This window comes from Stegostoma tigrinum, chromosome 2 (genome assembly GCF_030684315.1).
Source record: "Stegostoma tigrinum isolate sSteTig4 chromosome 2, sSteTig4.hap1, whole genome shotgun sequence".
NCBI lineage: Eukaryota > Metazoa > Chordata > Chondrichthyes > Orectolobiformes > Stegostomatidae > Stegostoma > Stegostoma tigrinum.
The window spans coordinates 82,572,069-82,597,832 of NC_081355.1; the positions used below are offsets into that span (position 1 = coordinate 82,572,069).

At 42.1% G+C, this 25,764-nt stretch overlaps 1 protein-coding gene across 2 annotated transcripts in view; it reads left to right on the top strand.

Moving 5' to 3' along the window:
• si:dkey-256h2.1 (uncharacterized protein LOC337520 homolog) overlaps positions 1–25,764 on the top strand; it is a 205,749-nt gene that overhangs the window by 11,350 nt on the left and 168,635 nt on the right. For both annotated transcript variants that reach the window (XR_009447272.1, XM_048522441.2), the window contains exons 2-3: positions 20,837–20,994; positions 24,426–24,604. Coding sequence is in view for 1 of the 2 variants with exons in the window: in XM_048522441.2 (XP_048378398.2) it covers positions 20,837–20,994; positions 24,426–24,604 (337 nt within the window). In the remaining variant the exon portion in view is untranslated. The remainder of the gene's footprint in view (positions 1–20,836; positions 20,995–24,425; positions 24,605–25,764) is intronic.

Below are 25,764 nucleotides of genomic sequence, written 5' to 3' on the forward strand. Positions count from 1 at the left end.
AATTTAAAAGGCATCTGGATGGGTATATGAATAGGAAGGGTTTAGACGGATGTGGGCCAATATTGGCAAATGGGATTAGATTAATTTACAATATCTGGTTGGCATGGATGAGTTGGATCAAAGGGTCTGTTTCTTTGGTGACTCAATTAGCACTGTAGATACAATAATGGGAACCATAATGCGCCTTATAGCTTACAGTAAGTCCCTTGGATTTGATGGACTGCCTCCTAGAGTTTCAAAAGAAGTGGCTGCAGAGATTGTGGACACATTGGTTGTACAATTCCAAAATTCCCTAGATTCTAACAAGGACTCAGCAGATTGGAAACCATAAATGTTAACTTTGTTCAAGAAAGGAAAGAAGGAAAGCGGGCCAGTTAGCCTGAGATCCAATACTGGGCCAACACTGGAATTGAGTATTAAAGATATAGCAACAAAACATTTAGAAAGTTAGAATGCAATGGGGTAGAGTGGACATAATTTTGTGAACAGAAAGTTTAGTTTGAGTTCTTTGAGAATGTAACAAGCAGAATGGATCAAGGGGTATTAGAGTATGTAACAAATATGCATTCCCAACAAGCATTTGACAAATTGATCCTTGGAAAGTTACAACATAAGATTAGAGCCTATGGCATCAGGGTAATGTATTAACATAGGTAGAGAATTGTCTAATTAAGCAGAAGGACTGAAAGTCAGGAAAATGAGTCATTCACAAGATAATAAACAACAACGCAGAGATAGCAAAAACTGCAGATGCTGGAGTCAGAGTCAATACAGTATGGAGCTGAAGGAAAACAGCAGGTCAGGCAGCATCAGAGGAGCAGAAGAGTCGATGTTCAGGTTTATGCCTTTCATCAGGACTATGGTGGCGGAATGGACCTGAGAAATAAATTGAGCAGTGGTGTTGGGGAAGGTAGGTGGGATAGTAATAGGTGGATGCAGGTAGGGGTTAGTTGAGATTGGTCAGTGGGAAAGGTGGAGCAGATAGTTGGGAAAGAAGATGGACGAGAAGTGTCAGGTCAAGGATCCAGGGATGAGAGGGAGGATTGGACATGGGATAAGGACAGGGTGGGGAGATTTTGAAACTGGTGAATTCTATGTTGATGCCATCAGGCTATGAGCTCCACAAGGCAGAATATGAGGTGTTGTTCCTCCAGTTTGCATATAGCGTTATTGTGACACTGGAGAATGCCTAGGATGGGCATGTCACCAAGGGAAAGGGAGGGGGAATTAAAATGGCTGGCAACCGGAAGGTGTTGTTGATTATGGCGTACAGAGTGCAGATCCTCTGAAAATCAGTCATCGATCCTCACTTGGTCTCACTGATGTAGAGGAGACCACATCGGGAGTAATGGATACCATAGACCATGTTGACGATGGACAGATGAATCCCGTCAGATTTGGAAAGATTGTCTAGGACCTTGGATGGATGTGAGAATGAAGGTATAGGAGCAGGTGTAACAGTTCTTGTGGCTGCAGGGACAGGTGCTAGGTGTGGTGGGGTTAGTGGGGAGTTTAGGGTCGATGCGGGAGTCGCGGAGTGAGTCGGGAGTCCCTGTGAAAGCAGATGGGGCTGGGTAGGGAGAACATCTCTTTGGCGTTGGGGTCAGATTGTAGATGGCAGAAGTGGCAGAGGATAATGCGTTGGATCTGGAGGTTGGTGGGGTGGTATGTAAGGACCAGGGGGACTCTGTCCTTATTTTTGTTGGGGCCGGGGGTTTGAGGGCAGAAGTGTAGAAAATGCAAGAGATGCAGTTGAGGGCATTATAAATCAAGGGGGTAAGGGGAGGAAGTTGCAGTCCTTGAAGTTGGAGGACATCTGGGATATCTGGGAGTGGAACACTCCATCTTGGGAGCAGATGTGGCGGAGTTGGAGGAAGTGGGTGTACGGAATCATGTTCTTACAGGAGGGTGGGTGAGAGGAGGTGTAGTCCAAGTAGCTATGGGAGTTGGTGGGTTTGAAATAAATGTCAGTGCTGAGACGGTTACTGGAGATGGAGACGAAGAGATCCAGGAAGGGGAAGGAGGTATCGGAGATGGTCCAGGTGAATTTGAGGTTGGGGTGAAAGGTGTTAGTAAAATTGAAGAACTGTTCAGTCTCCTCATGGGAGCGTGGGGCAGCACTGATACAGCCGTCAATGTAATGGAGGAAGAGGTGAGGGATGGTTCCAGTGTTACTTTGGAAGAGGGACTGTTCCACATATCCTATGAAGAGGCACGCATATTGTTGTCCATAACCATCCCTTTAATTTGTAGGAAGTGGGAGCAGTTAAAGGAGGAGTTGTTAAGGATAAGGAAGTTTCAATAGGCGGATGAGCTGTCATTAGAGTGGGATTGGTTGGGCCTATGGGATGGCTTCTAGGCCGTCTGCATGGGGGATTCAGGTGTACAGGGATTGGATATCCATAGTGAAGATGATGAGGGCTGGGGAATTGAAAGTCATGGAGGAGATGGAGGGTGTTAGTGGTGTCCTGAACATATGTGGGGAGTTCCTGGATTGGGAGAGAACAAACAGAGTTGAGGTAAGTGGTGATGAGGTCAGTGGGGCAGGAGCAGCCAGAGACAGTGGGTTAGCCAGGGCAGTCAGGTTCGCACAGTTTGGGAAGGAGATAGAGATGGGTGGTGCAGTGTTGGGGAACAATGAGGTTGGAGGTTGTGGGCAGGAGGTCTCGTGAGGTGATGAGGTTATTGATGGTCTGGGAGATGATGGTTTGCTGATTAGGGGTGGGGCCACAATCGAGGGGATGGTCGGAAGAGATGTCAGGTAGTTGGCGCCTGGCCTCTGACGTAGAGGTGAGTATGCTAAATCACCATCGTGCCCCCTTATCAGCAGGTTTGTTGGTGAGGTTGGGGCTGGAGCAGGGGGCCGTGCTCTGTTGGGGAGAGGTTTGAGTTGAGTGAAGAGGTGGAGAGATTCAGGTGATTGATGCTGGCAGTTGGAGTTGAAGAGGTGGAGTGAGGGTAGGAGGCTGTGAGGTGGTGTTCAGGAGGATGGGGTTATTTGGAGGTGGGAGAAGGGGTCTGCAGAGGGTGGATTAGACTCCCTGCCAAAGAAATAGGCACAGAGGCGGAAGAAAAAGAATTTGACATTCAGGCATGTACGGCATTTGTTGACATGTGGGTGCAGGGGAGTGAAGGTGAGTCCTTTGCTGAGGACTGACAGTTCATCCTCCAGTGAGGGAGAGGTCTGGGGGGATGATGAATACCCAGCAGGGCTTGGAGCTGGGGTTGGGGCTAGGTGTAGAGCTGGAGCTGGGACTGGGGGGGGGTAGAGAATGTCTGGGGAGTGGGTGTGTTTATAGGAACGGTCATGTGGTTGGAAGCAGAAGTAGTGATGTGGTCAGCGATGTTAGCAATGGAGGCAGTGCTGTTGGCGGAGGGAGCGCTGTCTGCGGAGGGAACGGTGTTGTCAGCATCATTGTAGAAGTGACGTTGACAAACAGTAACTGTTACAGCGTCACGTAGATCAATATGGGGTATCAACTATTTAAGATCTATATTAATTACTTGGATGAAGAGAACAACTGTATTGTTAAAGAATGTGGTTTAAATTGATTGGTGAGGGCCTGCAGGATCTTGGTGTCCTTGTAATGAATCCCCAAAAGTCAACATTGAAGTACAGAAAGTAATGAGGAATCAAATGTAATGTTAGCCTTTACTACAAGGAGGATAAAATTCAACGACTGTAGACCTCATTAAAATTATGTCTGGAGTACAATGCATAGTTGACGATCTTACTTCAGGAAGGTCAAACTTTAATTGGAAATAGTTCCGCTTGATAGACTGGTTGGCAACATCAGATCACATGGAATCCGGGGGAAGCTAGCCAACTGGATACAAAATTGTTTTGAAGGTAGCAGACAGAGGGTGGTGGTAGAGGGATTTTCAGACTGGAGGCCTGTGACCAGCGGTATGCTGTAAGTATCGCTGCTGGGTCCACTGCTAACATTTAAAAGGCATCTGGATGGGTATATGAATAGGAAGGATTTAGAGGGTTATGAATCAAATGCTGGCAAATGGGACTAGATCAGTTTTGGAAATCTGGTCGGCACAGACTAGTTTCTGTGCTGTCAAGTCAGTTTGACATAGTCTTACCAGACTCTAAGGCTTCTCTCTCATTAGAAAGAGATGAGTGTGGTGATTTAACTTGACAACCACCATACCTCAGGTGAGCGGAGAGGCTGTAAAGGAGTGTCCTTTGTGGTAACATCAGCGGTGTGGGGATTGAACGCACGCTATTGGCATCGCACTGCTTCATAAACTAACTGTTCAGCCAATTGACTATCCACGCCCCTCATAATTTTATATATTTCTATTAGGCCACCCCCTCAGCCTTCATTGCTGGAGTGAAAATAATCCAAGCTTGCCCAGCCTTTTTTTTATTTCTATTACACTCCAATCCTGGTAAACCTCTTTTGCACTCTCTCCAAAGCATCCATATTCTTCCTATAGTGTGGGGACCAGAACTGCACATAACTCCAAATGTGGTCTAACTGAAGTGTTATACAGCTGCACCACGACTTTCCAGTTCTGAGACTCAGTGCCCCATCTGAGCATGCCATATGCCGTCTTTACCACCTTGACTACTTGTGTCGCCATTTTCAAGGAGCTATGGGCTTGTATATAATTGAAGAATTAACCTGTTGCCCAGAACATAGAACATAGAAAAGTACAGCACAGTACAAGCCCTTCGGCCCACGATGTTGTGCCAAGGATTAATCCTAATCCAAAAATAAAATAACCTAACCTACATTCCCCTCAATTCACTGCTGTCTATGTGCATGTCCAGCAGTCGCTTAAATGTCACTATTCACTCTGCTTCCACGACTACCACTGGCAAAGTATTCCACGCACTCACAACTCTCTGGGTGAAGACCCTCCCTCTGATGTCTCCTGTATACCTTCCTCTTAACACCTTAAAATTACATTTATTTGGTTGACATCTACATTTCAATCCTCAAACTTGAGAATATAGGGGAGAGTTAGAGGTCCATTGATCTGAACTGACATGGATCACAATGCTCTGTACCTTAGCTCATTTTACCTTTGTTTTTCCATATCCTCCACCTTTGTCATGGTAGAACTCACATGACTGCAGAAGACTAGAAAGGGCATTTATACACAATTGCATTTCATTGCAAACATTTGTCCTGACACATTTCTTACCAGAATTGTAACTTTTTTTAGATCAGCCATGCCTAATTTTAATTATCAGTTATGTTTGCTCTTCAGTCTGACCTGGAGTAATGTATTGTTTTGACCAGGGAGAATAAGAATCAATAGCACTTATATAAACCCAGCCAAATTTGATTTGACGGTTAATGCGGTTCCAGGCCAGGAGCACTCAATTCTATATCATTTGGACACAACAGGTCAAAGTTGAAGCAATACCAATCGACATGGGACAGGATAAATGTGTTGCCATGGACACCAAAAGTGAATATTTTCATGTCTCTGTGGTTTACGTGAAAGATAGGGTGGACTCATTGAAACACCCAAGATTCAGAGCGTGCTTGGTAAGCTAGGTGCTGAGAGATTGTTTCCATTAGTTGGAGAATCTAAAATACAGAGGTGTATTCTCAGGGTCAGGTACCCAATTATTTAGGACTGAGTTGAGCATAAATACCCTCACTCAGATGATGTGAGTCTATGGAATGCTCTATCACAAAGGGTTTGGAAGCTTTATCGTTATAAATAACAGCTTTAAAAGTATTCAGATTTTTAGTGTCTCAGGGAATTGAATGGGGTGGGGAGCTCTTGGAAAAGTGGAATTGAAGCCCAAGATCAGTTATGATCACATTGAATCGCGAAGCAGGCATCGCAGGCTAAATGGTATATTCGTGATGTTATTTCCTGTGTTCTTAAGTGAGCAATTGAGCAGATTGACTGACTGCTTCAGAAATATTGTGGTAAATGCAGGGCCAAAAGTTAGGCAGTGGACAGTTAATATCAAGTCTGACGTGTTTTGTAAAATCTCACTCAACAAGTCTTTAGATTCAAAACCTTAACTCTGTTTCTCTCCATAGATGCTGTCAGACCCACTTGGGCTCAATGTCATTTTTGCATTTATACTTGGCAAAATATTTTTTCTCTCAAGACATTCACAACTTCACTTTATAAAATTGTGCCCTCCTGTGTTTGATACCTTTATGAGGGGTGACAGTTTCTCCCTGTCTACTCTACCCAAATGTCTCATGGTTTCAAAAACTTTTGAAATCGATCTCCTCTCAGTCTTCTTCTCTTCAGTGAGAACAGTTCCATCCTCTTCGATCTATCTTCACAACTAAAGTTGTAAGTTGTGACTTTCGTTGTGACAACTAAAGTAGACCAGATTCCTGAGTTCGATTCTGCCTGCTGTGCCTGCTTTACTTTTCATTTTTTTTTCTTTTTTTTACTTACCTTTTACTTTAATTATGGTGGAGAAGAGCGAGCCCAGCACTGGGGAAATCAAGTCCAGTGCAGAGGAGCATGATGAGAAGCGAGCCCTTTGAGGAGGCGTGGACCCTCACCCACAGCAACTACATCCTGCTGGTAAAAATCAAAAGAACTGTGGATGCTGTAAATCAGGAACAAAAACAACGTTTCTGGAAAAGCTCAGCATGTCTGGCAGCATCTGTGAAAGAGAAAACAGAGTTAACGTTTTGGGTCTGGTGACCCTTCCCCAGAAATGCATGCTGCTGATATTGGACTCCATCCCGGCGCATGGTTTAGCACTTAAGAAGGACATGTGATTTTGAATTTTTAACTTTTTTTCAATATTTCTACTTTATGTCTAAGATTTTGTATCTAGCTGCTTTAGAATGTAAGATGGCATCAGGCATGGCAACTGTACGTTTTTCACTGTAGTCCTGTACCCCTTATTTGAGTACATGTGACAATAAAATCAAATTCCTAATTTCTAGAAGTAACTCATCCCTGGAACCGTTTTTGAGAAACTGTTTTGCACTCTCTCCAATGTGTACACATCCTTTCTACACTGCTGTACCATGAAGTATTCACAATACTGAATAGAATGTCTTTGGAAACTTCACGTGTGTGGCATCAACAGAATTACCCTCCTCGAACCTTAGTTACTTCTTCAAAATAAACTTCAGCAGGTTATTCAAACATGATTTCTCCTTCAGAAATCTATACCAGCTCTTCGCAAACAACCGGCCACATGTTATTACTAATTCTACCATGAATAATTGTTTCTAGAAGTTTTCCCATCACTAAAGTTAAACTGGCTGCGTTGCAGTCATTGGGTGATGGCGTGGATGTATGTTTTGTGCTCTTCAAGCTATCCAGTTCGCATCAATATAGAGCCATCCAAATCTGATACAATGTTTTTTGCTGCAGTAAAACACCCTCTGTGCTGCATTAATAACATCTCATAGCTTTGCCTGCAGAAAAGCATTCTGAAATGCTCAGTGTGATGTTTCCCATTTCACACTCATTATTTTTGTGGCCTTTTTGTCTAAGATTACCGGATGATGATTTATGTTTTCAGAGACATTTTTGTGCCATGGCTAATGCAGTTGGATACAGATTGAACCCGTTTGATTTTTTAACATGTTCTTTCATATGTACTTTGAAATAGTTGGAAAGCTGACAACCACTTTATGCAGCTGAGTATGTTTCCGAAATGGTTGGATTGACAGATGCAATATTGAATATGCCACTGTACCACCACATGCTACACAGCAAGAAGGCTCAGGATGCCGGGTGTGTGGGGTGAACATTACCATCTGTTCAGTCTGTTTACCTGCAGGATGAAAGTTGTTATTGGCCAGCAGGGTGCTGCTCTGCTCGTTTTTCTTTATATTTTCAGATATTTACAGGTCAAATTCTTTGGAACCGAAATATAGGGCTGAATTTGATAATCACTCCAGGAGCGTGAAATAGGGTGAATGTGGTGGATTAAATGTGCAGAATTTAAAGTTACAATGGCCAGTTTAGACTTAAAAATTAAGATATGGCATTTTGTTCCTGTTTTATAAGATAGAAACATAGAAAATATGAGCACGAGTAGGTCAGAAAGTCCATCCAGCTTGCTCCACCATTCAACATGATCAGAGATAATGGGGGGTCTATCTCAACACCATACTCTTACTCTCTCCCCATACCTCTCACCACCTTTAGCGTCTAGAATTGTATCCATTGCGTTCTTAAATATTTTCAGTGTCTTGGCTTCCACTGTCATCTGTGGCAGATAATTCCACTGGTTTGTGACATTCTGAGTGAAAATGATCCCTTATTTCAGCCTGAAATGGCCTAATCTGTATCCTGAGATATAAACTTGCTCTCATGCTCAAATTTAATTGACGTAATTACCCCTTAAGTCATTCTCTGCATTCTGACCAGTCATCTGACCTAACACATCTTTATGCAAATATATGTTTTCTCCTCAAAATTCATGTTTTCCCTAACTTTTTTCAGACAACCACAGATGGTGGGTCTCCTGTTGGAGCTTTCTTTGTTGTAGGAATATTTTTATTTTGAGCATTCTGAAATATCCCTTTAAATGTTCTCACTTACCTTTTAGACTCATTCAGTGGATATGTATGTTTGGAACCGCAGAAGATGGGCGAGGTACTCAATGAATATTTCTCCTCTGTGTTTACCAAGGAGAAAGACATGAAGACTCGGGAACATGGGGAAATTAGTGACGATACTTTGGGGACAGTCCATATCACAGTAGAAGAGGTGTTGGAAGTATTGGAATGTATAAAGGTGGAATGTATAGAACATAGAACAGTACAGCACAGTACAGGCCATTTGGCCCATGATGTTGTGCCAAACTTTTACCCTAATCCTAAAGTCTATCTAACCTCCACCCCTACCTTATGCTTTCAGCCATATGCCTATCTAACAGCTGCTTAAATGCCCCTAATAAGGCCAACTCCACTACCCTCTCTGACAATGCATTCCATGCATTGCAGAGCTTTGTAGTTATAATCCTTACCTGCACTGCGGTGACCCTAAAATTAAATTCACAACCGGTCATCTCTTTCTAAATATATTCCCAAGCCGAGGTAGATTTTATTCAGAATGGAATTCAAGGATTAGGAGAAAGCAGGAAGGCAGAGCTAAGGATCATCAGGTGAGCCATGATCTCATTGAATGGTGGAAAAGACTCAATAGGCCAAATAGCCTATCTCCTGGTCCTGATCAGCTATATGAAGAACCCTGCAAGAGGCTAGAGAAGAAATTGTGGGGGCCTTGGCTGATATATTTGCATCATTGTTAGCCATGGGTGAGGTCCCAGAAGTCTGGAGGGTGGCGAATGTTGTGCGCTTATTCAAGAAGGGCTGCAAAGAAAAACCTGGGAATTATAGATCAGTAACCTTAATATCTGTGCTAGGTAAGTTACTTGAGAATATTCTGAGGGATAAGATGCACATTCATGTAGAAAGACAAGGTTTGATTAGGAGTAGTCAGCTTGGCTTCATGCATAGGAGATCATGCCTCACAAATTTGTTAGAGTTCTTTGATGAAGTGACCAGGAACGTTGCAGAGGACAGAGTGGTAGATGTAGCCTATATGGATTTCAATAAGGCCTTTGATAAGGTCATGGTAGGCTGCTCTGGAAGGTTAGATCGAATAGAATCCAGGGAGAGTTGGTATATTGGATACGAGATTAGCTTGATGGTAGGAAGCAGAGAGTGATAGTGGAAGGATGCTTGTTGGAATTGAGGCCTGTGACTGGTGGTGTGCTTCAGGGGTCAGTGCTGGGCCCATTGCTGTTTGTAATCTATATTAATAATTTGGATGAGAATGTACTAGGCATGATTAGTAAGTTTGCAAATGACACTATTTAGCCTTTGTCACTGTCCACGATACCAGCTATCAGAAATTGCAGCAGGATCTTGATCAGCTGGGAAAGTGGGTCAAGAAATGGAAAATGGAGTTTAATATAGATAATTGTGAGGTGTTGCATCTTAGAAAGTCAAGGTAGGAGTTTCTTAGTGAATGGTAGGGCCTTAAGGAGTATAGTGGTAGAGAGGAACATTGGAGTTGAGGTACACAGTTCCCTGAAAGTGGAGTCACGGGTAGACAGGGCAGTGAAGAAGGATTTTGGCACACTGGCCTTCATCAGTGAGGGTATTGATTATAGAAGTTGAGAAGTTATGTTGCAGTTACAGGACCTTGGTGAGCCCACACTTGGACTATTGTGTTCGGTTTTGATCACCTTGCTATAGGAAGGATGTTATTAAGCTAGGAAGAGTGCAAAAGAAATTTACAATGATGTTGCCAGGATTCAAGGGACTGAGTTACAGGGAGAGTTTGGACAAGCTGGGACTTTTTTCTTTCGAGCATAGGGGGAATCTTATTAAAGTGAGGATCATGAAAGGCATAGATAGCGTGAATGCACTCAGTCTTTCTTCCAGGGTTGGGGAATCAAGGACTAGAAGGCATTAGTTTAAGGTAAGACGGGAAAGAATATATGGGAACCTAAGGGGCAACTTTTTTTACCTGGAGGGTATGCATATAGAATGAGCTGCCAGCAGAAGAGGTTGAGGCAGGTACATTAACCTTTAAAAGACATTTGGACAAATACATGGATAGGAAAGATTTAGAATGATATAGGCCAAGTGCAGTGAAATGGCGTTAGCATGAATGGGCATTTTGATCAGCATGGACCAGTTTGGGCCAAAGAGCCTGTCTCCATGCTGTAGGACTCTTTGACTCCATGACTGTCCCCTAGCTTAACATCCCAGTTCAGTTCAGCCTTCATCCCCACATAGTTGCCCTTTTCAAGTTTGTAATGCAGGTTTGTAATACTAGTCTTAGACCCATTCTTTTTCTATATGAACTAGATGTAAATCTTAATCATACTGTGGTTTCTGCAACTTATGGGTGTCTTTACTCTGAGGCCATTAATTATTCCTGTCACATCGCAGGTCATTAAGTCTAATAAACTGTTCTCTGTCTAGTTCTAGAATAAGCTGCTCTAAGAAACTATCTCAAAAGCCATCTGTAAACTTCTCATCCAGGCACCTGCTGTTAATCCAGTTTATACATAGATTAAAATCACCCATGATTATTGCTGCCCTCTTATATGACATGTAACATTCATACCACAGAAATGCCAGGCAATGACCAGCTCTAGTAGAAGACAATCTTAGCATCACTTCTTGACATTCAACGGTATTACCATAATTGAATTCCTCATTATTGACTTCCTGAGTAGTTGCCATTGACCAGAAACTAAACTGGATTTGTCACGTAAACACAGTGGCTACAAGAACAGGTCACAGGCTTGGAATTCTGCAGCGAGTAACTCACCTCCCGATTTTCCAAACCGTGTCCACCATCTACAAGATATGAGTAAGGAGTGTGATGGAATACTCTCCACCTACCCAAATTGGTGCAACTTCAACAGCATTCAAGGGGCATCCATGACAAAGCGGCCCACTAGATTAGCATCACATCCACAAGGACCCATTACCTCCACTGCTGACATTTCTTAGCAGCAGTGTGTATTATTTACAAACGCACTGTAGAAGTTCACTAAAGATTGTTAGACAGCACCTTCCAAACTTAAGACCACTTCCATCTAGAAGGAAGCAGATATGGGGGAACATTACCAATTTTAAGCCAATACAAACTGAGCAAACTCAGAGGAGCAGAAGTAGACCATATGACTGTTGAGAGATAGTAGGAGCTGCAGATGCTGGAGAATCTGAGATAACAAGGTGTAGAGCTGGATGAGCACAGCCAGCCAAACAGCATCGAGGAGCAGGAAGGCTGATGTTTTGGGCCTAGGTGCTTCTTCAGGAAAAAAAAAATCTGGTCTGGGAGACGGAGGCTCTGAACTGGGGTAGGGTTGACTATAGTGCCAGGAGATGCCGGTGCATCGCTGTGAGTGTGTGTTTCAGGAGTCGCAGTGAGAAATCTTTTTGAAGGATCTCAATGTTCTGAATGTAGACATTGTCGTGGTTGAGGCCAAATTGGGAAGACCTAAATGTGGACTGTGGGCCATCTGGGGATGATCTAGTTCTGTAGGCAGGAACTAAGAAAAGTAATGTCTCTGTAGTACCTGGTTTGCTTCAGGACGTTGTCGAGCAGTTTCAAGGGTGAAGAGATTACAAGAGAGTTGCAGTGGGAGAGAGATCCACTGAGGTTTTTCCAGAGGGAGGAATGTAACTTCTTCAAGGTAGGCATTCTTAGAAGAGGCTTTGCAGTGGGGTTAAAATTGTTTCAGAGATAGTAGGAACTGCAGATGCTGAAGAATCTGAGATAAGAAGGTATAGAGCTGGATGAGCACAGTAGGCCTAGCAGAGTCATAGGAGCAGGAAGGCTGATGTTTCGGGCCTAGACCCTTCTTCAGAAAAAAAAACTGCTGTTTGGCCTGCTGTGTTCATCCAGCCCTACACCTTGTTATTCTCATATGACTATTGACTCTATTTTGACCCTATTCAGTAAGGTTGTGATTGATCTTGGGCTTCAGTTCCACTTTCCTCCCTTCTCCCCATATTCCTTGATTCTCCAAAAGACTAAAAGAAAGTTCTATCTCAGCCTGAAATGTATTCACTGATGGGGCATCACCCCTCTGGGGTTAAGAGTTCAAGAGATTTACAAATTGTTTTGAATGAAGTAATTTCTCCTCATCTTAGTCCTAAATGAGTAGTCCCTAATGTGAGACTGTGCCTATGTGTCCTAGATTCCCTAGCCAGAGAAACAGCCTTCAAAGTCTTGCATTTTTTCAATTACTACTTCTCCCTCTTCAAAACTCCAGAAGATATAGGTCCTCTCATCATAAGACAGCCCACTCAACCCAGTTCATTGAGTAACACTCCACTGAATGCAATGCTGATTGATAGTAATATGTGTCAGGGTGCCGTTAAATGCTTGTGCCACGTTCAATTCAATAGCAGTACAGGGTGCATCAGTCAAAGCTGTTGCTCAGTTGAAGGATGGAATTGGTGGCTGTAAATATGTCTGGTAGTGTCTGTTGGGGATTGAGGAGTGTGCTGGAAGGTGTATTATTTGTGTGCACTCATTTAGGAGAGATACAAAGAAGGTGAAGTTCAATTGGTTATATTGTGTTTTCTGGTATTCTAAAGAACTGTGTTGAAATGTACTATTTTTAAAAGTATAATTTTAATTGTACTTTTAAATTAAGAATGATTGTTGGGAACAGAATTGAATGGTTTTTAACCTTTGCACTCTCATTTTAAGATGCTCAATTGGATTGAGAATAATTCCCTTTATCCTCTTTGTTGGAACTTTATCTGTGAGCAGAATTGCCCATTGATGCCCAATTATGGGCCATTGTGTATTCTAGGCTTACATCTGTTTTAAACAGCACTTTCACTTTGAATTTTAACATTCAAGTCATTTGTCTTTTTAAGCAGCTGTGGATTTGAATCTTTTAATGGTGCTCCTAAACCGAAAACAAAGACTTGTAATCCACCTGGCCACTTGCCTCCTTATGTATGCAAATGACAAGCACGTGATCATGGAGTGTTATACTGGGGAAAAAATAAAGGCCTAATCTCTTCCAATTTGAACCTGAAGCTGTCAGAGTAGGTTTAGTTTAGACTAAATTTCCTGTGATGAATGATTCTCTTGTTCAAACAGATGAAATTAGATTTCTGGTCTTTGCTTTGTGAACAGAAGGTTTTACTTCTTCATGTACACAGTTCACCAATTTATTTACTGACATTGAGGAGCTTTAGTCTGAACATAATTGAGAACAGAAACTGTGTTAGAATTAGTATACAGCTTTCACTTCCATTGGCACTTCATTAAATTAGATATTTTAGAAAAAAAAAAGTCATGTTATGCTTCCGTTGTACATCTGTTTAAGAACAGAAGTTGGTCATGACATAACCAAGAGGAGAATATTCAGATAAATGGCAAGTGACAATATCTTATTTAGCTTCACTTCATTTCGACAGCATCAGCAGATTGAATGCTATTGTTACTGATACAACAACAAAAAAAGAAAGAATCTCAAATTTACTTGCAATTTTCAGAGTTGAAGATTATATATTATTTTATGAAGGGGGAGGCTGTGTTTAACTGTGTGACATCTGTTAACTAATGCTTAAAAATTTAAGGGACTGTTCGCTGTATCCAGCTCTAATGGTGAGTCAGCCACTTGGGATGCACACATTTATTGAAATATATTTATTTTGAAATTCTTAGATCTCGAGATAAGGAACCAGAATTTTCAGATTGGCACCTCAAAAATAAGGCTTTCCTTTTTCAACTTTAGGTGCATCATGAGTATATTCTTGAAATTTTTGGAAACTGTGATGGGCAGAAATACTATCATAGCAATTATATATAGTAGGAGAGTGACTGAGACAAAAGTCGTGTCTCCACTGGGGAATAAAGTGGTGAGTTGAAGTGTTAGGTGGAATCTTCCCAGGCCCTGAACGATGTGAGCAACGACGAGTCGGTTTAAAAAAAGATGGCAAGATTGAAAAAATAAACTTTGTAATTTAGAGAAAAACGAGTCTGATTTTAAAGACAAGATTTTAACAGTGAGAAGAAAATCTCGTTATCATGCAGCAGGGTCTATTTGCGTGCATTAACATCTCCTTATTATCTCTTCATGCCCACTTTATATGCGAGTTGCTTTTCCAGACAGTAGAAAGAAACTAGGTAGTGACAATGTCTGACTAGAAAGTCTGAGCAGGTACCTGGTGGTTCCAGTTCACAGCATGTTCCTTTGGGCCTCCATCTTAGCCAGTCTTATCCCTGTCATCTCAGGGCACACTCAATGGGAAGTGATTGGCTGCAGCCAATGTCCACAAAGTTGGCATCAGTCACACAACTGCCTCACCACGTCATGATGGCACATCTCCAACACACCTATAATAGTTCACTCCTGCAATTTGGAGCATACTTGCACCTTAGTTTGCAACACTCCTGCCAGGCCAGTTTGCCCAGAGGAGCTGCAACCCATCTCATGCATTGGAACAGGGTACATTTTGGGGCTGTTTCCTTGCTTTCTTGGGCCCTACTCACTTTGCATCAGTGTGGATGTTTACAGCATCACCACCTTATCCTGCCTCATTCAGAACTCACAGTCACCACATAAGCACAAAACCAGACAGTTTGCCATAGTTTCTACGGTGATAAGCTCTATGACATCTGAGATGCTGCTTGGCCTGCTGTGTTCATCCAGCTCCACACTTCGTTATCACTATGGCAATCAAATCTGTATGTCTTTCAACCAAATAACCATATCTCAATGTCCTTGGGTCTAATGTCAGTCAGGATGTCCAGCCACAGTCAGTCAGGGACATTATCCAATTTCAGTCTAGGGGCTTAGTTACAGTCAGTTGGTTGCTTGGGGCATTCAGAGTTCAGGGTTCTTTATTATTACGAATTGGGGAAGGACCATGGTCAATCCTGTTGGCCCAGGGATTAGCTACACAGAGATCAGCCTAGGGTTTTGTCACTTATTTAAAAGAAAAGAAGTGCAAATTTGCAGTAATGGATTGAGGAATCTTACTCTAAGGGTTGGCAGTGGATAGGCAATGGCTAATATTTAAGAGGTATGTATGAATTACAACAATTATTTTTTCCTATTTGGCACAACAATAAAACAGGAAAAGTGGCTGAACCATGATTTACAAAAGAAATTAAGGACAGTGTTAGATCAAGAGAGGACACATAAAATTGCCAGGACAAGCGGCAAGCCTGAGGTCGTAAAGCAGTTTAGAATTCAACAAAACAGAAAGATTGATCGAGAGAGGTAGAGTATGAGAGCAAACTTGCAAGGAACATGAAAACCCCTAATTGTAAGCGCTTCAATAAATATTTGATGAACAAAAGATTACCAAAGACAAAAGTAGTTTTTTTTTACAGTTAGAAACGAAGGAATTATATTGGGTACCAAAGAAATGGCAGCAGAATTGAACACACAATTTTGTTCTGTCTTCACAAAAGAGGACGCAAATAATTTCCCAGAAATGTTAGAGAACCAAGACTCTAGTGAGAGGGAGGAATTTTAAAAAGTCAGTATTAATTGGAAAAAAAAGTGCTGGGAAATTAATGATGTTAAAACCTGACAAATTCCCAGTCCTTTTAGCCTACATCCCAGTGTATTAAAGGAAGTGTCCCTGGAAATCTTTCAAAATTCTATCAACTCTGGAACCGTTCCTATAGTTTGGAGGATGGCAAATGTGTTCACACTATTTAAAAAAGGAAAGAGGGAAAAACCGCAAATTACAGACTGGTTAGCTGAACATCAGTAGTAAGGAAAATGCTAGAATCTATTACGTAAGACATGATAGCAGAAAAATTAGAAAGTATTAACAGGATTAGACAAAGACAGCACAGGTTTATGAAATGGAAATCATATTTAACTAACCCTTTGGAGCTTTCTTTTGAGAATGTAAGCTGCTTTTCTGTCATCTTAAATATTAGCAATTGCCAACATGCTTTTTTAAGCAGTGATAACAAGATGTGGAGCTGGACGAATACTGCAGGCCAAGCAGCATCAGAGGAGCAAGAAGGCTGATGTTTCGGGCCTAGACCCTTCTGCGTATATTGCTGTTTGGGGTGGGGGATGGGCATCAAGATCTGAGTAATTCTACCTGACCTACAATCTCCGACTTTATTTATGTGACATGGCATACAGTGGTGTATGGTCCACTGTTTCAGAGCCCCATGTGAAAATGTCCCATGTCCCACTGTATCGAGGCTACACTAAACTATCAATTGTGAGTCATACAATTGGTGATTGCTCACACTGTTTCTCATATTCCCACATAGGTTTATTGGGACCACCAACAATTGATCCAACCACAGCAGGTGTTAACACCACTGTGGCCGACATACAATAAAGGCTCTGACAAATTGAAGAGGAACAAATACGTCAGCAAGTGCAGAACCTGCAGCAACCTTGATCAGCTGCTGAACAGCCTCCATTTGAAGAAGTTGCCGTGAAAGGTCCACCTCAACTTGTGCAGGCAACCCAGAGACTATTGTCCCTCAATCCATTTCCTCCAGATGAGTTAGGCATATTGCAACAGCACACTGAGGATGTCCCAGAGCACTGTCTCAGACCTGTGCCATTGCTGCAGCAGGCTGAAGATGTCCTGGGGACACTGTCATTGCTCGAGCAGAACTGGCAATCTGAAGTAGCCATCAAAATGATAGCTGTGCTAAATGTGAATGTAAATGGTGGCTTTCAAGGATCCACCAGAGATCTGTATGGATCTCTCGACCCTCAGAATACAAAATGCATCAAGGCTGTGACTGTGATGCAATTTGTGCCAGAACACACTGCCTCACCTTGTTTCCCCACGAGGGTATGGTCGGTACTGCAGTTTGAGCAGACTCTGCCAACTTCGCTACTTTTCCCTGAGTGAAGGGTGCTGTTGACTGTACATGCCACATTGAAAACACCATAGCATAATGCTACTGACTTCATCAATAGATAAAGATTTAAGTTGATCAATATACAAGTCACTTGTGATCGTTGGTACCACACCTTAAAGTACCTTGGCAGCTGCCCCTGGGGCCTATAGCCTTGAAAGGTCTCGAGTTTCTACTTAATTTCCAGGGCTGGATGCCTTACAAGGATGGCTGCTGGAAGATGAGAGCTACTTCTGCAATCATGGCTGATGTCTCTGCTATGTAACTCCTTGATTGAAGTCGAGAATAGGTGCAATGCAGCCCATTTTCCCACCAAGGTCATAGTGGAGTAGACAATAGTCTTCCTAATGATCAGGTTCCAGTGCTTGCATTGGTCTGGTGGTCCTTCGCAGTTCGCACCAGACAGACAGCACTGCATAATTCTACTGTGTTGTGCTCTCTGCAACTGGAGCAGGCAAAGCGGGGATGTGACAGACACTGAAGAGTGGAATGGCAGCAGTCTCCCTCGGAAGAATATGAGGACACTGAACTTATTTCAAAGTTCTAAATTTTGTCCTGCAATGTTTTAATGACCATCACAGCAGGAGTTGAAATGTCCATTGATTTCTGTGAGCTGATGCATAGGAGTTTGACTTCACCCTGCACTGTGATTTCATTGGCAGCTCCACCTTTGTTGCAGGCAGCTATCATTCTAGTGCCAAGCTCTGTTCGTGTGTGAGCTGTCACTGTGCCACTGTGCCACCACTTCCACAAATCCAGTTCTTAACAATTTCAGATGGGTTACCCCAACCTGTTTAAGCTCTTAGGTAAGAAGGGATGAACTGGTTCTCCTTCTTTATCCGCCCATGTTCGTAATTAGTTGCAACAAAGTTAATTTAGAAAGGACCCCTTTCCTTTTGGATTCCTTTTTCTCCAACTCAATGAACTTAATGGTTTGAAAAATCTCAATTCTTAAATTATCCTAAACAGCCAGTTAATTAAGTACAAAATGTGAGAATAAAAAGTAATGCAACACATATATGCACTGATCATAAGTAAAATCACGTCCAAAAATATAAAAGCTTAAGTTTCTGATTCTGTTTGTGAAGAGCAGAAATATTACAGGTTGCGGGTGTTGCAGTAAAAGTTACAGGTGTTGGTGATAGTTTAACAGTCAGCTTCATGATCCTTGGTTTTGCAGATTGGTCGAGATTCTGTAGTCCTGATTCCTTTTAACTATAACTGATGCCAGCAGGTGGAGGGAACTTCTTTTTGTTCCTTTTTGTCTGGTTGTATAGCAATTGGAGTCAGAGAGTACCTTTACATGCAACACAGGAATAACTAGGAAATAGTTCTTTCTTGCTGGTGCACACTGGAGCATTCAGTCCTATTTCTGAACTCCAGTAGAGTTGAAATTGGCTTTTAACCCCTGTCCTTCTATATTCTTCAAGGGCTAAAACACGAAATGTGTTTGCTCTTTGGGACAAAATCTGCAGGAGGTAGGTTGTTGTTGAAGAGAGAGTGTACAATTCTAACAGGTCTGGACATGGTAGATGTAAGGAGGATGTTCCCGATGGTGTGTGTGTCCAGAACCAGGGGTCACAGAGGATTCGGGGTAGATGATTCGGATGGAGATGAGGAGACATTTCTTCACCTAAAGAGTGGTGAGCCTGTGGCATTCATTACCACAGGAAATAGTTGATGCCAAAACATTGAATGTATTCAAGAGGCGACTAGATGTAGCACATGGAGCGAATGGGATCAAAGGTTATGGGGAGAATGTAGGATGAGGCTATTGGGTTGGACGATCAACCATGATTGTGAAGGATGGCAGAGAAGCTCGAAGGACTGAATGGCCTCCTCTTGCTCCTGTCTTCTATGTTTCTATGTTATCAGCGCCTTGTTACGTTTGTAGTCGTAAGAAATATATTCCAGCCTGTTTGAGGTTTTTTGACTCCTTTCCATATGATGCCCCATTGGTTGTACACAGAATATTTTATATCTGCAGATATTGTGTCTCTGCAGCAATCCTCTTTTTAAAAACACGTGCGGAATTAAGGGCTGAAAATGTCCATAGTATTACACTGTTCTGACCTGTCATCATTACACCATCCATAGAAGTCAGTGGAACTTACTTGGCTGATATTTGGTGGAATTCAGCCTGTCTGTCTTTAAAGAGCAAGGGGAATCATTAAACCACCTTTGTCTGTATTTTCATTTGCCTCAAGTTGCTGGGAACCAATTTCCAATGCATCACCACCCCCCGATAATATCTAATTCCAGAGAATTTATTCCAATTATTTTGAATTCTGAACTGGAATGCTTCCTGATCCTGATGGAGTCCAGGTTTGCACTACTCCTATTCCAACTATTTGAGTTTGAAATATTTCCAACTAACAGGTAACAGAAATTAAAGAATATATTGTGAAATACTTATTAACTTGCCATTTTTCACAGTAGCCATTATTGTAAAGACATAGATCTTTTAAATGCTAAATATTTCTATGTGTATTTAGCTAAAACCACCGCTGTATTAGTCATTACTTTTGAAATATGGAGAATTCAAATGTTTTGCAAGTTGGAATATTATGCTGCATGTATTCATAACTGATGAAAGTTGAAAAATATATTACTGCCTCAAACTAATGGATTGATAGGCTCTGACCATAAATACATTATAAAAAATTCTGTCTGTTGTGACCGTGTAACAAGCGTTGAATTTTGAAATCCTACAAACACCATAACTGCCTGTGGTATGATAATGCTGCTTGATGAATGTAACTGCCATTTAATATTTTGTGGCTGTACAATAAAAATGAAATGTTTAGAAGATAAAATTCCAGCAAAATCATAAAATGAGATTTCACAACATTTTTGCTTATATTATATTTCTCCCCTCATAAAGTCTCCAGTTCATAAATGTTTCTTGGCCAAGATGATACTTAGGTAACATTTGCATCTACCCCTAAATTCATTGTGCCATCTATCTGCCATAGTTGTGTAAGTGCAACCTTTGTGCTTCACTCACTTCCCCATTCACAACTCAAAATGCTTGGTTTTTTTCTTGAGAGATAGTAAGAACTGCGCATCCTTGACCTGTCCGTCTTCTCTCCAACTATTCACTCCTCCCACCTCACTGACCAATCCCCACCACTGCCTACCTGCACTCACCTGTCACCCATCCCACCTACCTTCCCCAGGTCCACCCCGCCTCTCTGTCTTTATTTCAGAGCTCCCTTCCCCCTCCCCCAGTTCTGAAGAAGGATCCCAACCTGAAACGGTAACTTGCCTGCTCCCCTGATGCTGCCTGGCCTGCTGTGTTATCTCTGTTTTCTCCTTGATCTCTTTTTGGCAATTTGTCCCAATTTCAGAACTAGCTTGTCGGCATTAACACTATGGAATTGCTTACATTAAGGTTTGCACATTACCCTAATAGGAATTTGGTATTATTGATGCTTAAAATGTTAGACCTGATATAAAAAAATTGTGATATTGATGCTTAATATTAATATTGTTAAATTAATGTTTCTTACAGGTTGAAAAACATCAGTAGGTTTAAAGATTTCCTGTCTCGACTTCACTTCATACCAATTCCTGTCTATGCTCTGGGAAACTGGATCCCTGCGATATTCTATGCCTGGAGATGTCAACAGCACAACTGTGGGCTTGCTCAAGTTGTTTTCACTTCAGCAGGTATAATTAATGGTTTACAAAGTGAAATATTTTAATGCTTTGTGGTTATCTTATACACATGAATCTAATCTTAAACACACTGAAATTAATCTAATTGAAAAATATCTGGGGAGCAAGAGGCGTCGCCGATACAGTCATCAATGTAACGGATGAAGAGGTGGGGCTTGGGGCCTGTGTAGGTGCGGAAGAGGGACTGTTCCACGTAATCTACAAAGAGGCAGGCATAGCTGGGGCCCATGCGGGTGCCCATGGCCACCCCCTTAGTCTGTAGGAAGTGGGATTGATGACTGTATCGGCACCGCCTCTTGCTCCCCAGAGGAGCTCGAACAGTTCATCCACTTCACCAACACCTTCCACCCCAACCTTCAGTTCACCTGGGCCATCTCCAGCACATCCCTCACCTTCCTGGATCTCTCAGTCTCCGTCTCAGGCAACCAGCTTGTAACTGATGTCCATTTCAAGCCCACCGACTCCCACAGCTACCTAGAATACACCTCCTCCCACCCACCCTCCTGCAAAAATTCCATCCCCTATTCCCAATTCCTCCGCCTCCGCCGCATCTGCTCCCACGATAAGACATTCCACTCCCGCACATCCCAGATGTCCAAGTTCTTCAAGGACCGCAACTTTCCCCCCACAGTGATCGAGAATGCCCTTAACCGCGTCTCCCGCATTTCCCGCAACACATCCCTCACACCCCGCCCCCACCACAACCGCCGAAAGAGGATCCCCCTCGTTCTCACACACCACCCCACCAACCTCCGGATACAACGCATCATCCTTCGACACTTCCGCCATCTACAATCCGACCCCACCACCCAAGACATTTTTCCATCCCCACCCCTGTCTGCTTTCCGGAGAGACCACTCTCTCCGTGACTCCCTTGTTCGCTCCACACTGCCCTCCAACCCCACCACACTCGGCACGTTCCCCTGCAACCGCAGGAAATGCTACACTTGCCCCCACACCTCCTCCCTCACTCCTATCCCAGGCCCCAAGATGACATTCCACATTAAGCAGAGGTTCACCTGCACATCTGCCAATGTGGTATACTGCATCCACTGTACCCGGTGTAGCTTCCTCTACATTGGGGAAACCAAGCGGAGGCTTGGGGACCGCTTTGCAGAACACCTCCGCTCAGTTCGCAACAAACAACTGCACCTCCCAGTCGCAAACCATTTCCACTCCCCCTCCCATTCTTTAGATGACATGTCCATCATGGGCCTCCTGCAGTGCCACAATGATGCCACCCGAAGGTTGCAGGAACAGCAACTCATATTCCGCTTGGGAACCCTGCAGCCTAATGGTATCAATGTGGACTTCTCGAGCTTCAAAATCTCCCCTTCCCCCACCGCATCCCTAAACCAGCCCAGTTCGTCCCCTCCCCCCACTGCACCACACAACCAGCCCAGCTCTTCCCCTCCACCCACTGCATCCCAAAACCAGTCCAACCTGTCTCTGCCTCCCTAACCTGTTCTTCCTCCCATCCCAAGCCGCACCCCCATCTCCTACCTACTGACCTCACCCCACCTCCTTGACCTGTCCGTCTTCCCTGGACTGACCTATCCCCTCCCTACCTCCCCACCTATACTCTCTCCACCTATCTTCTTTTCTCTCCATTTTCGGTCCGCCTCCCCCTCTCTCCCTATTTATTCCAGAACCCTCACCCCATCCCCCTCTGTGATGAAGGGTCTAGGCCCGAAACGTCAGCTTTTGTGCTCCTGAGATGCTGCTAGGCCTGCTGTGTTCATCCAGCCTCACATTTTATTATCTTGCAATTATATATGACCTTGTTCGTTCTTTTTCAATTTGTTTTTTTCAAATTGAAATGGAGTGAAGTTCCTCATTGTAAATGCAGAAGTCTGTTTATGTAGAGCAAGGCCCAACCACAAGAAAATAAATTAATCATCAGCTTTTATTGTGGTATTGGCTGAGAGAAAGCTAGCCTCTTTCTGTGACATTTAATTTTAACTTTCTACGGCAATCTTATTGATTATTCACATCATTTTGCCAGATTATCTACAATTTCATTATAACAATACAATTGCAAATATGTAGCGATTATTTAGTGTGTAGAATAATGGAGTAGGCTTGAGGGGCAAAATAGTCTAGCCCTCTTATTTTCTGATGTTCTTATATTGAGCCTTTCTCAGGTTAAATTTTTGTAAATTGTATTTTTACTCACTTTATCTTTGCGAGGCAACAAATCATAGTGTGCACTTTGACTATTTTCTTTGCTGTGTTGAGAAGTATCGATGTTTGTCCATGATGTCTTGATATTGTGAATTTGAGTTCGGCTGCCATTTATTCAAAAATTATTTGTTTTATGCATGAACTTTCATTTTCCTTATACTGCAACAATAATAATTCTAACATGATCTGTAAAAATGTGTCTGAAAATGCATCTGAATTTATGCCACCAATGGTTCACAGAATAGTGTGCATTTTTGTTTAATAGTTTAATCATTTATTTTTACAGAACCTCCCTGTATGGAAGAAATACCTGAATCTCTAGCTTAAAAAATAACAAAGTCTATCCATTATTAATCAGTGAACAAGACCTATGATTAATTTAGCCGAGATTTCTTTTTTCAGTTCAGGAGGTCTAATGATATAATTCACCTTCTGTGAACAGATCTGAAGTACAAATCAGATTCTTGATAATTTCTTATGAATGTAAAAGGATTGACTTCAAGATTCCCCTTCTTTTAAATTGCTTTTACTTATAACTTGGAGGATATACAGAAGTACATATGAAGGCATGAAATTGTTCTTCATTTGTAAAAACTGTGTAAAATTGGCCAGGGTTGGGTGAATATATATTATCTTCTGGCATCAAAATTATTCTTGACTTTGGTATTCCTTACCATATAATCCACATCAACAGCTAAAACAACAGTTATCTCCTTTTATCCTGAAGTCAGAATTAGTGTAGTTTTAGCACAGTAGTGCAAAATAGTTCAATCCTCAAGTTAATTTGCAGTTTGTGTATGCTTTTGGAGTAATGTTTTTAGTCATGATGTGTAATCCCATTAACTGTTGCTGCATATGGACACCAAATTCCAATTAACTATTCAAAACATTGAAACCATTGATTTAATAGTAACTGATTCCATTCCTTTCCCTCGCAACAGTTTGACCTTAAGTTAGTACGTTTGCAGCCTTGATACCACATTTTGAACCTGAGATGAACTTTCAACATCATACATGAGCTGTCATTGAGACTGTATGTCTATTTACAAATCCTTAATGTTGCCTAACATTACCCCATTTCAGCTCATCTGGTGCTAAAGTCCTCATTCATGCTTTAGGATGTTTCATTGTGTTAATTGTGACATATAATATAAGTTGCTGTTGATGTTGAACTAATAAGAGTCACAAACTAGATTTTATAGATCCATACCACACTAACAATAAGCATTTTATTGCAGAATTGAGAATGACAGTTGTTATCAAACGACTGGATGCCAGATATGACTGGATAATGAAAAGCTGGAGTTCAGTACCATATATTCTCAGAGATGGTGGAGATGGCTGTAAAATATCACCTAGAGTGAAAAATGCTGTGGCTTTGGTCTCTGACGAGGGAAACTGTTCATACTTTACAAAGGTACTGCTTAAATGTTGTTTGATGAGGTCCTTCTGAAAATCACACAATTCTTAGGGCATAGAAAGAGGCTATTGGCACATCACTCAGTGCGTCTGTGTCTCTTCACTGTATTCCAGGGTACAATGCAGTGTTTTAATTATTTGGAGCAACCTGCAATGCCTTTTCATGGAATTGAATGCCGATAATTGAGCAGCATTTCTAATAATTCTGCTAAACAGTTGCTCCAAACTTGAACTTGCAGATGTTGAAGATTTTTGGTGGCCTGTGGCTCATGAGTTGATTGTTATAACTAAAGATCAGCAGTGATGATTGTAAAGGTACTGGAGGGTTGATACAGTGGATATGCCCTGTTTTAAATACAAAACAGAATAAATTGTTTTGAAAGACTTGGATTTTTTTAAGCTTATTCTATCATGAGACCTGAGCTTTACTGGCAATATCAGCATTTCTGGATAATTTTGTTTACCTTTGAGAAGCTGATGGTGAGCTGCCTTATGTCATGGTGGTCTTCAAAGCCATGCCGTCAGAACATTAGCCTGGGGTTCTGGATTTCTAGGCCAGTGACATTACCACCACTCCATCACCATCCCTGACAAAAAGACCTATCTTTTGGGAACAATCTTCATCATAATGTAAAATCTAAGAAAGGAAATGGTGAAGTTTGTATAGGTCCCCCCACAATTTGGGTCAAAGGATGTTCCTTTGGTATGTTTCATTTACTCTGGAAATGGGGGTTACCTTGATGCCTATTCACAATCCAGCCAGTTACTAAATAAAGTCACAGCAAACTGCACCACAGCATTAGTCCATATCCGTTGTTTGTGATAATTGTTTACTGTATTAGGTTGGCTGTATGATCTCAGCTGTGTTCTATTGTCTAAAGGAATCTGGTTAAGTGACAAAATAATTGGTTGAATTGATTTGTCCTCAAATCCCTGGAAAAACAGATTATGTCTCAGTGTCTGGGAGCTGTTGAGGGGATGGACCATTCACACGTGTTTAAACTAATTGTTTTGGTGACCAACTTCCAGACTTCATGCCTCCATTCTGATAGCTTCTGGAGTTTGCAAAGTGAAGTCACATAAATGTTTTGCCATGTTAAGAACTGCTGTTTATGTTACTTAAAAATAATGTTGATGTTTTTCACATCTATTCTATAG